We start from the raw sequence: 17,120 nt of genomic DNA, 5'->3' as shown, positions 1-17,120 counted from the left end.
GCGTCTCCACCAGCGTAACTCTCAAGGGCTTCACCATGAAGATAGAGGTAAAAATCAAAGCCTCCTCAAGCATATATTATGTTTTTTCCCTGCCTATACTCATGATATAGATTATGTTTGGTCTTTTTTTCATTCCCACTAGGACGTGCTGGAAGCTAAATGTGAGCCCACTGATGAAGTCCCTCCGCAGGGTGAACCGGGGATCCTCAGTGTGAACTCCCTGAGGCGCAGCGTCAGCCAGGTGATGGACGGGAAGTCGCTGACAGGAGACGATGAAGCGTGGGACCCAAATATTTCAGGCCATGACAGTGGGATGGTGAGAGGCCCCAAAAACGTATGCTGAGCCTGTTCAAACTACTGAAACCACTGAGAATCTGATTAGATTAACTATATGTTGCCGGGTTGTTTCATAGCATTTTGTTATACTTCTACTCTCGGAGAAAAGATTTTTTATTTTATGAACTTGTGTCTTGATAACATTAAACACAAGCCTGACACATTTTTCACAACTGTACACCAATATACCAACACATAGGTGAAAAAGCTACGCATTAACACAGAGAGGTGTCATGAATTCATTGTGTTTAAGGGAACAGAGTGCAAATGTTACTGTTCACACCAAACTAAATTAATTATCTACTTTGGCTTCTATGTTTATGATCAAACAGCCCTGTTAGTAACTAGAAGTATAAGTGAATGACACATATTAGCACTATATAGCATTTAATAGCAATATTGAACAAGAAAATGTTTGCGAATGTTCATTCCCTGTTTTGTAGGATGCAAATAATTTAGCTTAGCTACTAATAACAGAAAAGGACAGCAAGCTAACACTAATGTTAATTGCTTGTGGGTTATAGTTAAACCACTGTTGCTAAAGTCACTTTAAATAGGGAAATTCTGAAGCTCAAAGTAATTAACAATAAAATATATATATATTATTAAAGGGACAGTTCACCCCAAAATCAAAAATGCACATTTTTCCTCTTACCTGTAGTGCTATTTATCCATCTAGATCGTTTTGGTGTGAGTTGCTGAGTTTTGGAGATATCGGCCGTAGAGTTGTCTGCCTTCTCTCGAATACAAAAAATACACTTGAAAAACTACAAACAATGTCTCTTTCCAGAAATCATGACCCAGTTACTGATGACAACCCACAGACCTCGTCGTGAGCAGTTTCATGTAGGAACTATTTTCTTTCTACTGAACCACACATGCCAACTGTCTCACCACGCAGAAAGAGGCGTGCATCTACTCATGGTTGGCAGCTGTAGTTTGATAGAAAGAAAATAGTTCCTACATGAAACTGCTCACAACAAGGTCTGTTGTATGATTTCTTTCCGACATTGCTGTTGAGTTTCTACAGCCAATATCTCCAAAACTTGGCAATTCACAGTAAAATGATCTAGATGGATTAATAACCCTACAGGTAAGAGGAAAAATATGTAATTTTGATTCTGGGGTGAACTGTCCCTTTAAGGCTGATTAAAAACACTTATTGTGAATTTAACAATTTCTTAGGCAGTCCGACATCAAATATTTGAGGGGGTAAAAACACTTCAAAGCGACTTTAAACGAGGTCTCCATTTAACAAGCCGCGTTCTTCTCTTATAGTTTATGGACGACGAGGAATTTGTCGACACCATCAAAGGCTTCAGCACCGTGAGGAAGGAGCACACCATGTTCACTGACACCAACCTGTGACCTGAGGATGACCTTTCAACCTGACAAGACACTCGCCCCGGATGTTTAACATTTTGACAAGCAAGGACTCGTGCTCACATAAAATTCACCTTGTTTTGTCTGCAACCCAGAGCAGTTAAAAGCGTCACTGTTAAAACTTGATGTCAGCCACAGTGGAAGACATTTCTTCTTCTTCTTCTACAACCAAGAATGAAGAGCAGCAAACATAACATCGTGACAAAATCAATGGAATAACTGTGGCAAACAGACGGCAGGAAGTGGAAAATGCTGACATTCTAACACAACTAGAAGAGAGATTTTTTTATATTTAGAGGAAGGAGGAAGCACCTGCAAGCGCTTTGAGAGAAATAAACGGATGTGTTTGACATCCAAAGGTTCTCATCAGCAAATACAGACTCAGAGCAGCACTGAGAAAAACACAAAAGAAACCAAAGAAATGGCAACACAGCAGAACATGTATTGTTGTACTTAATTTATTTCCATGTTTTCTTCCTGTAGAGAGAGCTCTTCATGACTGGCAACCTTTTTGCTCATCTTCATATGAATTTTGATGTTTTTTTTAGTAATGGAATAGAAAAAACTGGGTTAGGGTTTAACTGTGCTAAACTTGCACTGTTTGTCTGGTGAATCCCACAGGAATTTAATATATTTGATGGATGCAGTTTGCAAGTGCCATTACAGTAAAAACTGAGAGGACTACACACTAACAGAAAATGAGAAAAAAGATGCTTATTTAAACCATGCTGTAAACCAAATATTGTCTGAACAGATGGTGGTATCCATCCTGTTGATATAGATGATGATTAGCAAGACGAAGTGAAGCAAATTCACACAATATTAAAGGATAGGTTCACATTTTAAAACAATAGTCATGTAACAAACTGTGCATTGAGACACGTTTTTCTTGCTGTAATCATTCCGCCTGTTCATACCGACCATTAAGAGATCCCTTCTTAATACACTTTCAATGTATGTGATGGGGGACAAAATCCAACAGCCCTCCTTCTGTGCAAAAATGTATTTAAAAGTTTCTTAGACGCTAATGAGCCTTCAGCAGTCCAAATGAGTCAACTCAAGTTGATATTTTTCAAAGTTTCTATCTTTTTACTACCAAATTCCCTCTTTTTGTTACTATCCTTCCACTGCAGATGAACAGGAAAACACTGTCAATAAAAAAAGAGGGAATTATTTACTAAAAAAAGACCGAAACTGTTGAAGTTGTCCACTTTATTTGACTACCTCAGGTTCATATTATCTTCACTCTACAGGTTCTCTAAGATCTCTTATTGTAGGAGGTGAAAAAATTAACTTTAAAGCATTTGTTTTATAATGATATAACTCATTTTAATTAAAACTCTCCAGTGAAAAAAAAGATCTTTTAGATAAAGTGATGGATGAAATATTCCTTTATGGGTCAAATATTTTCTTGCTTCTTTTGGGATAATTAAACCATGATGAAAACCCATCAGTTTCTTTTTAAATTGCATTTTTTCAGAGCTAACAACAGGCATATTTTTCTTAGCTAATGAAAAGTTGATATTTTGGTCACACAGGCTTTTCTGGACAGTTTTATATCACCTTTTGATATGCATGTACAGTTTGTGGGTACAGAATGGATCTAATAAAAAAGTGATACACAAATGCTGCTCACAGTTTACTCTCAACATGCAAACAGACACCTTACAGAGACCCAAAACCACATAAAAGTCTTCACATATTAATTTATTTGAAATGAGTTGCAATGCAATGCGGGCACAAAACACTTGTACCATTACAGTCAATAATATGGTTACAAAAGAAACATTTACATAATAAGTTAATATACTGCAGTACCACATGAGACAGTAAACATAAAACCCAAAACTGGGGAATTATATTGCATTAAAAACAAAAGGAGTTGGTTTAATGTACAAAATTTTCAGGCATTTACAAAGGCAGCCTCTTTTTTCCCTTGCTTGTTTAGTTCTACATATATAAATATAAATCTCTAAACTGTAGTTACACTGATATGTCTGCTAAGAGGACCAGATGAGAGGTTCTGGCTTGAGACGAGATCCTTCAGTGACCTCCATGCTGACTGCCATTTCATTATAAAACAAGATAAATTTACACAATTGGTGTTATAAACCATTTTCATTGAAGTTTTTTTGAAATATCGGATTATAATCAAGTGAGGGATGTTTTCACTGCCACATGCCTACTGATCTTTACTGCTCTATCTGATTAACAGTTTTAATTTAATGCTTTGAGATTTTCTGCATTTCATCGTAATGTGCACCTGTCCCTTTAGTGTAATACATCTGTAAACAAACAAATTAAATCATCATCAGAAATGTATTCGCAGCAGTAAAGTGCATGCAGCACATGCTAGGTTGTGAATGTTTTCAAAGCCGACAAAACAACGGTCACACAGAAATAGTTAAACATAGCACTACGACTTTTTGCCTTCCTTTATAAAAGAATAAATGGACCCCTCAAACTTTAGCATCCCTTTGTGCAATCTTCCCCAACATCCAAAACCTTTATCACACCCCTTGTCCTCCTCTTACGCCCTTTTCTCTGGCCACGAGTCATGCTTTAAATCCGCAACCAACCTGTAATCAAACAGGAGAAGCAAGACGTTCTCTCCTATTCCTACATATTAACCACTGATTTTCTAATAAGCTAGTTTGCTGCTAGATGTCACAACCGCATCGATTCCATCATCACTCGACTGCTATAACGAGCAGATGCTACTGCAGCTTCTAAAGAGGTCTCTGCCTTAGCTACACCTACCACTACATCTACTACTACTACTAATCATAGTCTAGGACTTTGAGCATTTAAATTACATTTCAACAAATCATGTCAAAATCAACAACTGTAATGCTACCCTGATTTAGTCAAGAGGCGACCACGATTACCTCCATCTGTTCGTCCAGGTATTTTATTTTATTTTTTATACCAGAGCGTGAAAAGATAAAAGTGCAGCGAATCCAAGTCTAGCTGCTAAGATGTTGTCAGAAACAAACAAAGACTCGGTACCTTTCGGAACAAGATTTCAAACTGCTAACACTGATGATCGTACCTGAGAGCTAGACTAGACCTGATCTGACAGTGTGTGGTGCACCTGTAGTGGCTGGTGATCTGAACCTCAGTGTTTCAACTTGGCAGACAAGCAGTGCTAGATTGGTGTTACATGTTTTTTTTTTAAAGGGATGCTCCACTGATTTATTATTGCATTTCCATGAGGTTGGGAGACTTGCAAGTGACGTGATAAAAAAAAAAAAGAAAGGTCAAAAATCAATGAGGCAGAAGCTCAGATACCCTGACTTTTAGCCCTGTGTATGGGGAAAGCTCCAACAACACTCCTACAATTCCCATAATGCAAAGTTATAGCATATTTTTATTAGACCCTCCCTGCCTGGTAAAAACACCCACATCCTTGAAACTGAACTCTCTGAGTTTGTCATATGCAGGCTTTGCTTTTATAAATTTAACCCAATTCAAGATAACCCTGATGACATCACCACGGTCATTTTCTCCGTTTTGACACTCCACAGCCACAGAAAACATTATACAACTGTTTCTACAAGCCGAGTTGTCCTCCCCGTGACACGTGAGCTGCTTGTATAATGTGTAAAATCAGTGGAATGCCCCTTTAAGCTTGTTAAACAACTATGTGTACAGATTGTCATGCTCATGATGAATAATAATAAACAAATGCAACGAGATGCATGACAACAATTCTTGTTTTCTGTGCCACTGGCTAAATCTTCTAAGCATCATCTAACACTAATCTAGTGAGACGTACTCTAAAGTACATCCACTACATATTCCACTACTACAGGACCAGGTCACTGACAGACTAAAGTGCTACCATAAGATCCCTAAAAATCACATAACATTAAAGGGTTGACAGGTAGAGAAAACCCACAACTTATATTAAAAGCATAACTACACATCTATCTACTGATGTGACTAGCTAAGTCATTTTCTGACGTGATACGGGAGACGTGACGACTCCTGGGGAAGTGATAAAGTCGTTGGGGGTGGGGTGTCACTACTTGAGGGCTCAGAGGTCAATGGACAGCATTTACAGATGATGTTGCAATGTGGTCACAGAAGTGGTGACTGGCAAGTCCTTAATCTCACTAAAAACAAACTCCTTATCCAAAAATATGCTTTATGTTTGTTCATCCAGCTATTACTTTAAGTCATTCCCCTTTTTCCCTTTTTTTTTTTTTTAAAAAGTAAAAAGCTCTCAAAAACTGTGCAATTTCACTTAATCGTATACAAAATATTTCATTTCGACATTCAGCTAACAGCTAATATTGAGCATAAACCCAAAACCAACATGCGAAGACAGGTTTGGATTTTAAAATTAAAGGGTTTGCTCTTTGATCCTCGGCAAGCAGAGTTTCGAACCTCAAGACATCCTATGCAATCAAATCAAACAAATGCCAGTAAAGCAAAGGTTTCCCTACAGGGAAAACAGGACTTGCGCCTGATAACGTGAGCGGCCTGGCACCGGAGATTCAGCCAGGATTTGTTTTCCTCGTCAAGTGTGAAGTTCACAGATGCAAATGCGTGCACAATACAGACAGACTGGACTGCAGTTCCCCTCACTCAGGCCTGCTGATGAAGCCAAGGGAAATTAAAAAAAAAACAAACCAACCTGGTTATTTCTCAACCCTTCACCATTCAACAGTCAATGGCTGATCAGGAAGTGAGGTGTTTAGACTAATACTGATTACTAGCATCTAATGAAAAATCATCATGCAGTCAGGATGTACAGGGTTGCTGCACTCCGGCGATAAAAAGATTACAAATGAAAAGAACAGGCAGTTATATCTAGAGTTAAAATCTGAGGAATAACAGCAACCTGGCAGAGTAAAAAAAAAAAAAAAAAAAAAGAAATGTCGTAAGGAAAGAAAGTCTATATGTTGAAAAACAGGGAGGATAGTTTGGATTTTTTTTTTATCCTGCTTCTTCTAGATTACCAGAACCCTCTTCTGACGCTCCAGTGGAAGGTTCTGGAAACAGGATCTGCTCCTTTGGCTTTATGTGGGACAAAGAACTGTGGAGACAAGAACAGATGAGTCGATCATCAATGCCGTTTTTGACAGCACATGAAGGAGAGCTGTAGAGAATGAAAAAGCGACTACCACAGGGGGGAAAATGTAAGGTCAGAGAGAGAGAAAAAGGAAACAGTAGCTACAGGTGAGAAGCAGACACGTGAACAGCTGCTACTGCAAGCTTGCCGGTAAAGGGGGGGGGGCGGGGTTATGTGCATGAGTGTATTCATGTGTTTGGGGGTAAGTGCAGCCACAAGCACTGCACAGCACGATAGCTACTACAGTGTGGAGTGAGTGAGTGAGTGAGTGAGTGAGTGAGGGGAGGCTGCTGGCTTTTTTTGGGGGGGGGTGGAGATAGTGATACTACGTAGGTATACTGAGAGAGAAAGAAAGGAGAGGGGGCTTTTGACAAGGCTCAGAATAGAAGGCTGAAGGTGAAGAATCTGTGTTAATGTGTCAGTGCCTCACAAACCTCGGTTTCCACTGCTCTCATACCAGAGCTACCCAAAGGACAATGCAGCACAGACGAGAGACAAGGAAGGTACAGGTCAACAGTGAAGTGTGGCAAGAAAAGCAAATCCCCCCCCCCCACCCTCCCTCCCTTTTATTTATGTTTGTTTGTGTTGATTTCTTCCCTCTGACATTCTGGTTTTCTACTAAAACAGCCTCCTGAAAATAGAGAAATTCATTTTGTACTTCCTCGTTCAAGCAACAGGGGGCAGGATGTGTGTGAAGTTAAGGTGGAACTGTCACATTTAGAAGTCACCTGGCTGTGACAGACACACCTAAATTTAGGACACAGCTTAAGAAAACATTTCCATTCTTCTCAGGGTTTTTTTTTTTTTTTTTTTAAATTACAGCTAAACTGATATGACTGATGTTGCCCAGCTATTCACTTTTCTCCTGAAATCAAAGTATGGAGAACTGATCTGAGGAAGGCTGAGTGTTTTACCTTTGAGAATGTAGTCTGTTAGCAGGGCGGGCACCTTCTCGCTGTCATCCCTCATGGCATGGAGGACTAACAGGGGAAAAAGCGGTACATTACATCTTGGAAACATAACATAGACTTGGGAAAAAACTGCCAAGAAAAACTTTGTAGGAGCCGACCACATCTAAATTTGTGACCGTGGTTTAAGGAGTGTGTTTGTGTGGGAGTTGCTGACTCACTCTTTGTGAGGATCTGGAGGTCTTCTACAGAGGGGGAGCCCGCTTTCTTCTCATAAGGGATTACTGTGGTCAGGTACTGGAAACAAAAAGATCATGTAAGACACATGTAAGCACATATTTCCATTCAGTCTCGCACTTTAAAAGCCTCAGTGATTGGTTTCTACCTTTCTGAGGCCTATTAGAGCAAATTTATACTGATGTGGAGTAAAAGAAAGCAGTGAATGTGCAATAGTATCCTCCTGGCTTCAAACAAAAAGGCACAAAGATTGCAACACAGTAAAAAAGCAGGAAAATAAAAATGACAGGTGACAGAGAGATGCTGTGTTGAATTCAAATGATTACAAAAATAGCAATGACTGTAATAAAGCAAAAAAAAAGAAGAAGAAGAACGAAAATAATGAAGAACAAATGACAGCAAATGCCAGTGGTATCTGTTAAAACAGGAAACAAACATGAAAGTGTAAAAAAAACAAAAAACAACACAGGACAGGAATAAATCTGCAAGGAAAAAAAAAAAAAAAGATGTGAGTGGAGAGAAAGAGAGGGGGCACCTGTTTGTCCCCTCCTGTGCTGCCAAAAGTTTGACGGAGGCCATTTTGAATGACATTGGAGAGTCCCTCCAGAGTGAGGAGCTACAAGGGAGCGAGAGGAAGGAAGGAAAAAGAGAGTAAAGACAGATAAGGAGGTTTCTATATTAAAAAAGGAAAGAAGGAAAAGGCTCGGTACAAACCCTCGGTGCTAATATGAAAGCAGCTTCCCCATGCAAACTGTCATTTTGAGGTCATGCATCATGCGTCTCGGCTTAGTGTGCGGCTATGTGTACACGTGTCTCTCTTTCGCTGATCGTCATGGTGATCATGCATATGGAGGCATATGTGTTTTGTTTTTTTTTTGTTCATGCCTCCCACATTGCGTCACCACATGACTCACCGTGCCCGGTATGTGCGTGCTGGCTGTCCTCTGGCCGTTGGGTCCAGTCGTAGTCGTACTTCGGATTTTCTTCTTCTTCCGCAGCAGCTCGCGGTGCTCCTTCTGTCTGTTCTGCACGTCGATCAGCAGCGAGATGAAGCTGTTCTTCACCTGTATACAAAAAAACATACAAAACTCCATTTTTACTTATGTTGGTTTTTCAGGATCACGCTGCACAGTGCTTTTCAAGAACTTCAATTTTTGTTTACTCTCAAAGACCTTGTGAAAAAGTCATGACATTGAGGCGTATTAGTCAACACATTCCAAAAATAAAGGTTAAATTGTAGCTGCTAGCAATGCACTGACCCTCACTGACCTACAGAACGCCGTGAGCGCCACAGATGTTCAAGTCCTGTTTTTAAAGGTTATTTCTATCCGAGCATTGTTATATTATTATGTCAGTTGAATGCTTTGTGAATGTTTTGGATTGCTTCTTGGCTTTTCATAAAAACTCAGAAGACGAATCACAGTACCTCCTTCTCGTAGTCCAGTTCGTCTCGCAGGGCCAGAGCCTGGATCAGCTCTTCGCTGTAACGACGAATGGCCGTCTCCACCTCCTCCAGAGTCTCAGTCAGCTCAGACACGGACAGCTGACGCAGACCTGAGGATGGTGTGAAGATGTAGTTGTTGTGTGGATGGGTTTGAAGTGGAATCACGGAAGAGTTGATGTGTATTCACAATAAATAATAGTTTAATCGAGCTGTGCTTTGGGAGACATAATACTCCACCTCTACACTGTCTAACCGAGAGTCCAAAATCCAAAAGATATAGGCTTCACTAACAGCTGGTTTCTGTTTGAAAGACAGAAACCAGTAGATTTTTGGCCTTTTCTTGTTTTAAAAAATAGCGTCAATGATGTGTTTTTATCAAACCGTTTCCAATGAATCATCTGTCAATCAACAAATCAATTCAGCTCAAAGTACATTAGCTGTTGTGCATTCTAAGGTCTTAAGTATAGAAGGAAGCTCAAAGGTTGAAGTGATATGAATTTCGAGCTGCAACTATTAGTTGATTGAAATTAATCAGCAACTATTTTGATAATCGATTAATTGTTTAAGTCATTTTTTAAGCAAAAAATGCCAAAGATTTGATGGATCCAGGTTCTTCTTGGTCTTACATTACAGTAAATTAAATACGTTTGGGTTTTGGACTGTTCATTGTACTAAATAAGACATTTAATGACGCCGCCTTGTTTTGATTTTTTTCTTATGTTTTAAAAATCAAACAAATAATCAAGAAATACTAGACAGATTAATGAAGACATGAAAGAATGCAAATAATCATTAGTCACAGCTCTGTATGAATTTAGAGGAAATACATTTTAATATGTCTTCTGGCACCATCTGTTGCCTCTTGTTACAGTTTAACCTTCTGAGCAAGAGTAAACGCCTGAGTGATTGTAAACATTGCGCATAAACCTTGTGACTCTCATTATGAGTTGTACAATATGTAAACCATTAAATTGTAAATACAGATATCTCAAACAAAATCTATAGTCTTCAGGCTAGCGGCGTGCAAATTCTCACCGATCTGTCGTTCAAAATTGTGTTTGAGCCAAATATATACCGCTGATTATATAACATGCAGGAACGATGCAACTGCTGTCTGTTTGTATTTGTTACACATTACATAAGAATGTTATCGCGTGGATGGATGCGAGTGTGGTTGTTTCTTTATGGACTGGACTGTGGGACATATAGCGCATCATTAAGTGATTCAGATAAAAGCCAAAAGGCACCCGAGTGTAAAAAGGTACAAAAATACATTCAAACAGACGGGAATTTCATAACTGTACGCTGAAAGCGTTACGTTATTCCATCTCTCTTCTGTATAAATGTACACAACCACACTGGTACTCACGGTCTTCGTAGCTGGTGTTGGAGCCGGAGCGTTTCAGAGCGTGGAGGTCCTGAGAGAGCATTGACAGGTCTGACTGGGAAGGACTCTCATCGTCCTCTGGGTCTGGCGACTCCTGCATCATCTCCTCTATCTCCTCAATCACCTAAATGACCCCCCCCCCCAAAAAACACAGATAAATTAAAAATGCTCATGTGTTTGTTCTTTTCCAGCTGTTATTGCAGTTTACACCTGGATATTTATAGCTTGAAACTCTGTTTTCCATTATAATATTGCCTCGGTGCCTGGCGAGCACCGGAATGATCAAAGTCTCTGTCTAACTGTTCGGTTTTAACAAACAACAGAGCAGTGTGGCAGATCGCTCCGCAAGCTTTGATGCTCGCTCTAGCAGACGCAAGATTAAGGTTGTTCAAGTCTGAGCTGCATGTCTGACTGCAGCCAGTGTTTAAGACACAAGAAGAGTATCAGGGCTTGGTGCAGTCAAACCAAATGTGTGTGTGTGGCGCCCGAGCCTGATGTAAGTCGTAACACTGTTAGATATTTAGAGATAAAACAGCTTTAAGTAGCTAAACTACAATCTTACCTGAAAAAATCATTTGTTTTAGGGAACATAGAAGTTTTGCCAGGCTGTCAGTTCAATCTGTTAGCAGATTGCTTTTTATAAAAACCAAATTTGGACTATTATGGGTTTCCTAAGAGACACCCCAGCCAAAATGACACTGTTATGCATGTATTTGTGTGGCTAAAATAGAAAACATCAATGCACAAGCAGGATAGGATTTTGAGTAATGACTTGGCTTAGGTTAGTTAGATAATATTGTTTTGATTTGTCTGGTTGAAGAGCAAAATTTGAGAAAAAATGTGCACATCCTGACGTGTCAAAGTCTACTGCAGATAAGAAAGGCCTTCAGCTTAGAAAACAAAGTAGCTTACTGTAAATTAAAGGATTTGCGGTGCAGACATCTTATTTATGATCTCTTTAGTTGCGCTCAGCCCGATTATCAGTTGTTTTTACATTAATAGATAGCAGTTAGGCAACAAAACAGCCGAGTGAATGTAACACATAACACTGTGAGAAACATCACCTGTTCGGCAGTGAAAAGTGGCTCATCGTTGATGCACGAGACAATGATTGAGTGCATATCCATCTGTTCCCTCAGCTCCTCGTCGTCCGAAAGATCCAGAGACTGGTTGTCCAACTTCTGATCACGGGGGATGGAAGGATGGAAGATGGAGGGCAGAAACAGAAAGACAACTTGAATGAGACAACAAACAGGTGGTTAAGCAGATTGACAACAAAGGCGCAGACCTCTTATATCTGTGTCTCAGCTGTTCATCGGGGCAGTAACGTTTCGAACAGTGTGCAGGGAACTGTGTGCTTGAGAACATTACACTAGTTCGATGCCTGTGTGTGTGTGTGTGTGTGTGTGTGTAGTACCTCATGCTCAATGAGGTTGAGGGTGGGCAGGTGTAGGGAGCGAGTGTGCGATGTCTTCCAGTCCACGGGCATCACGTTGCCATAGTTGTCTGTCAGAGCGTTCCACACCCTAGAAAACAGCAGGCGACGCTCGTGAGTTAATGAGGATGGGAGAATAAGAGGAACAAAGTTGTAAGCAGAAGACAGAGGATGAGTGAGGAGTTTTCAGCTCACAGTAGATAAGACTTTTCTTCTCTTTTTGCTGTGACACAGCATTACTTATGTCCTGTTCTCTGGCTTCCTCCTCACCACTTCACCGTGTTCCTGCTGCCGCCTGAAACCACTGACGAATGTGCCAACCCCTCAGTCACACATCAGTATTCCCCACTAAGACATCATGAAAACGCTTCAGCTTCAAAGCAGAGGTCCTCATACTTTTTGGTCAACCATATTGAATGTATTCCTGTCACACCCACAGTTTAAGAACTGAGTGGTCAAAACATATGTTCTTATTTAAGTTTGGCTAATATTTGCCAATTTGGAAACAGTATCATCGTTATACCAACAGACTGCACTGTTTACAATAATCTGCGGCTTGAAAGTTGGCAGACAACATATCACAGTTGAGCAGATGGTGGCGTGGAATCTGCTTAACAAAACAAAGTATTTTGTTCAACTGTGAAATACTCTGCCTCCGTCATCTTTTTACCAAAGTTGAGGGATCCTTGCAAAACACGTGTAAAGATGTAGTATATGTATTAAATTTTGGAAAATCCGTTTTTTTTTTTTGCCAAAAGTCGGTATCAGCTCCAAACATCCGGTGTTTTGTAAATCTCAACAGCTTGTGTTTGGTTGTTCGAGTGGGCACTGTGACAGAAAATCAAGTTTGTTGAGAACATGAAATTCGAGCGCACATGCAAATCACTGTGTTTTTTATTCCTGGCTCTGATCGCTGTGAGCAGTGCGAGGATGGATGCTGTGAACCCATGTGTCAGAGTGGCTCTGCATCGTCATACCCACCACCTACCCCCCCCCCCCCCTCTCTCGTGCTCTCTCTCTCTCTCTCTCTTTCTCTCACACTCACACACTTACAGACAAATGTTTACGTAACTTGCATGTTTCTCCCTGAAGTGCTCATGCACAGCTTGGGGACTTGGGGGGGGGAGGGTGGGGGGTGGGGGGATCAGGGGTTGTTCTAAATAGGGCAAAGACTGGCAGGAAACGTTGTTTGTGCCCCAAGCAATGACACTGTCTCTGGCACGTGAGTCCATGCCAAAATACACCATTAGCTTCAGTTGCACTGAGAGCATTTGCATTTAAAAATAAGCCTTGTCTAGATTTCAAAGAACCTATTTTTTCTTTCTGCTTCAACACTGTGCCAATTTGTCTGGATTACTTGCTTGAATATGTTTATGCAGATGTTGTTTTATCTTGCACGCATATAATGCACAACTTGGCTTTAACACAAACGCTTTTTGCTCTCTCTCTCTTAACTAAAACATGCACACACACACACACACACACATTCACTTCCTCCTTGTCATCCCCGTTGTTCGTCTGAGCCATGGTCTTGCTGGAGAAGTTGTTAAGCGCCTGGGCACGTCCTGCAAAAGTGCAGTCATCCAGAAAAGACTCACTGAGCCTGCCGCTGCTCTTTGGGTTTCACCAGGCTGCTGTCCAATTATTCTATTCCCTCGTTCCTGTGTTTCTTTAGCTATAACAACCGTGGATCCTTTCCCCCTATCTGACCAGCCTTCCTCTATTACTCCTAACATTTAAAGCATAATTAAGCAAGAGTGTTTATAGTTTTTGATGTGAGAAGCTCTCTGGTACCTATGATTTTGTTTGTGGCAAAGTTGGAGTTTAGTTACTGAGCAATAATTCAATATCCAAGCTACAGAGGTCTTGTTCGAGATCAGTCGCAAGTCCTGAGTTGTCAAACCTGGCAGATATCTATGATGTAATCGATGTAATCTCCTTGATATTTATTTAATGTTAGCATTAATTTAAGTCGGCTAGCATGACACTATTACTAATGCACTGGTTGAAAGCCTTGCATAGCTGCAATGATTCATTTATCGACAGAAAATTAAATTGGCATCTCCTTTGATGATCTAGTAGTCTTTCAAGTTACAGTTTTTCATGAAAAAATACCAAACATTCCCGATTCCAGCTTCTCAGTTGTGAGGCTTTGCTCCTTCTTCATCTTATGAGATAATAAACCGAACATCTTTGGGTTTTGCACTGTGGGTTGAATAAAAAAATGATTTGGAGATATCACCTTAGGCTTTAGGAAATTGTGACGGGCATTTGTCGCATTTTGGAAACCAAACAATTAAAAGATTATTCACAAAAACGATTGCCATTTTCATTATATTCATTAGTTGCAGACCTAAACCACTGCTTTTTAAAGTCCATCTTAAATGGATGACAACTGACATTTTAGGTGGCTTCCTCCACCATTATGCTTTCAAAAACACACTTTTTACACAACACAATTTCATTATTTATGTCCACATGTATATGTATATTGTTAATTTACTACATGATCATGCATAATTTACACTAGACACTAAAAATGTGCATAAACTGTGTCTATGGTAATGGAGTCCCACGTGTCCTAATTCAGTCAAGTCCGAGATTTAGGCAACACTTTTGTGTGGATGTGTGCGTGCATGACTAACTTCCCTTTTGGCATACACAGTGTGTGATCAGATCTAACAGTGTCACCATGTTGCAAAGTTTCAAGCAGCAGAAGGCAAGAGGAGTGTGATTAATGCAGCTCTGTCGTTTCAGTGTCTATGCTCGGCGTGGGATTGATGTGACTGACTGCTGTGAAGTAATAACATGTTGTTGTGAGCGTGTAGTTGTGACATTTGTGTGCCTGAGAGATACAACAGTTTGCTGAAGACCTCCAACTGAGATAACAAGGGCTGTATAAGGGATGTTAAAGGTGGTAAGAGCAGATGCTGACAGTATAACCTTTCAGAAAGTAATAACAGCAAATATAAAACATGAAATTTAGTGTCTGTTAGCAGAAAGGCGAGTCAAATCTGTTCTGTTTCATAAATTCCAAATATGCATCTCCATTTAAATACATGACATGCAGCATGTGTAAACACACATCAACCAGTACTTGATTTCATGTACTGGTAACGTGGCATGACCCCTCCTCTCTCAACACACACACACACACACACACACACACACACACACACACATATAACATCATTGGAAAAACGCTAACTCTGGCTGTATCCTTTCACGGGTTGTCATAATATGCAGATAATTAAGTATGTGATACTTGTAAAACTGCATTTCCAGTTCTGAATGTTTACTGAAATTCAGGAGTCTAAGTTATCTGCATGAAACAGGAGGAATATATTTTGTTAACAAGCTGCCTAAGATGTATTCTCGTTAAGCAAACATGCACTAGCTGGCTAACTTTGCACAACACTGATTGAAGCTAAACTAAGACCCTCTCACTGGTTAACAAGCACGTCAGGTTAGCCTGGTGTAGCTAAAGTTGCTAGCTAGCTAGCTGGCTAGCGAAGAGATTAAAAGTTAACGTAAATAACACCTGAATCAAAATGCACACTCACTCGTCATCTTTCAAGTAATTATCTTCCGTGATAGGTTTAATTGGGGCAATGTTTTCCGTTGCGGTGTTGTAGTTTCGGAAACACACTGTCAGCTTTTCGTCAAAGTCGTGGACTAGGTCCTCCATCGATTTGAAGCTGCAGATCTCGCCGGAGAAACTGTTGTCCAGGTCGGAGAAATCGTCTAGGCCCGACGAGGAATCGGCCACATTAGAATTCAGCTGGTCCAGCTGGTCTGGCGACTCTAACGACGGCTTGAACTCGTTAAAATCCTGCCAGTCCTCATCGAAGTGGGCTAACGGCGCCGCCATGACTGCCGTAGGAGCTCGGTTGACAGCCAGTTAGACCCCCGCGATTGTGCTCTGTTTTCGGCTTCCAGACACTGGACGAGCCGGCGAGGGAGAGTGGTGGGAGAGAAAGAGAGGGGTGGGCGGACCGGTGTGACGTCGGTGTGGACGCCACTCCCCGTTCAGATGGAGCAAAACAAACCTTTTAATTCATGATCTCCGCCTGGCAAATAGCCAGCCTGTGTTTATGTGTCGTTTAAGTATTAAAAATCACCTATATTTAGACTGCTAGGGTTGCCATAGGGGATCATGCGTTTGGTCCTGTATGTGTGCGTGTGTGTAAAATTTCAAATTTACATTTTTTTTTTTTTCAAATTTTTTGCTTTATTGGCATGAATTTCATAACAACAATATTGCCAAATCATCAAGAATCAATGAAACAAAATAACACAACATTAAAATTAAAATATAGCTAATCTCGGCCTAATATTTTTTGTGCACATTTACGACTGTACGCTAAATGACCTCTTGTGGTTGCGGCGATTTACAATTTTTGAAAAACCTATTTTACAATGACTGCTCTGTTTTACACCACCATTGACTGCTGACTCCTCAATCCTCTTAACTGGCCATAGGGGCCACAAGTGATCACCAACTGCTTCAGTTTTGAATCTTGTTTCCGCTATAGGGACAACCAAACATGCCTTGATGCCGCGTTAGATCAGTCGGCGCCAAATTTCGGTACCTTGAGAGTTGAGTGTTGTGAATTCAAATAAATATTGAAAAGATTCATTATGAGCCTAGTGTAAAGCTTAGGCTGCGTCCGAAATTCCATACTAACATGCTATTTAGTACGCTAATACAGTATGTGAGATTTTTTTAGTATTTCTGAAGCCTATTGTTACTACTAGCCTATTTCAGTATTTCAGTGCAAGTATGGGACACTAAAGAGGTCAACGCAGTAGTGACGACAACAACATAACAGAAAATGGTAGACAGCGACCAAGGCAGCTCTAGCGTAATGTCAATAGCACTTCAGTTTAAGTACATTTTCACTTTGCTA

The 17,120-nt window shown here is 40.4% G+C and overlaps 1 protein-coding gene across 4 annotated transcripts; it reads right to left on the bottom strand.

The window, feature by feature from the left end:
• Positions 1–4,885: 4,885 nt before the first annotated feature.
• On the bottom strand, positions 4,886–16,191 carry fez2b (fasciculation and elongation protein zeta 2b). 4 transcript variants are annotated; one of them, XM_067571819.1, is made up of 11 exons: positions 15,774–16,190; positions 12,193–12,301; positions 11,840–11,956; positions 10,758–10,899; positions 9,371–9,498; positions 8,859–9,008; positions 8,480–8,560; positions 7,929–8,004; positions 7,714–7,779; positions 7,234–7,261; positions 4,886–6,763 (listed from the first exon to the last, which is right to left on the bottom strand). In XM_067571819.1, exons 1-10 carry the CDS (start codon positions 16,079–16,081, stop codon positions 7,251–7,253), a joined length of 1,188 nt encoding a protein of 395 aa, XP_067427920.1. In that variant the 5' UTR covers positions 16,082–16,190; the 3' UTR covers positions 4,886–6,763; positions 7,234–7,250. The 4 variants fall into 4 exon arrangements, with proteins under 4 accessions (XP_067427920.1, XP_067427918.1, XP_067427917.1 ...); XM_067571817.1 differs by lacking the exon at positions 7,234–7,261 and having other exon boundaries at positions 15,774–16,189; XM_067571816.1 differs by lacking the exons at positions 4,886–6,763; positions 7,234–7,261 and having other exon boundaries at positions 7,351–7,779; positions 15,774–16,191.
• Between the last annotated feature and the right edge of the window lie 929 nt (positions 16,192–17,120).

The sequence above is a fragment of the Thunnus thynnus genome, chromosome 18, assembly GCF_963924715.1.
Source record: "Thunnus thynnus chromosome 18, fThuThy2.1, whole genome shotgun sequence".
Lineage (NCBI taxonomy): Eukaryota > Metazoa > Chordata > Actinopteri > Scombriformes > Scombridae > Thunnus > Thunnus thynnus.
Note: the sequence above shows the minus strand (reverse complement) of the source record. Positions and strands in the feature narration are given on the sequence as shown.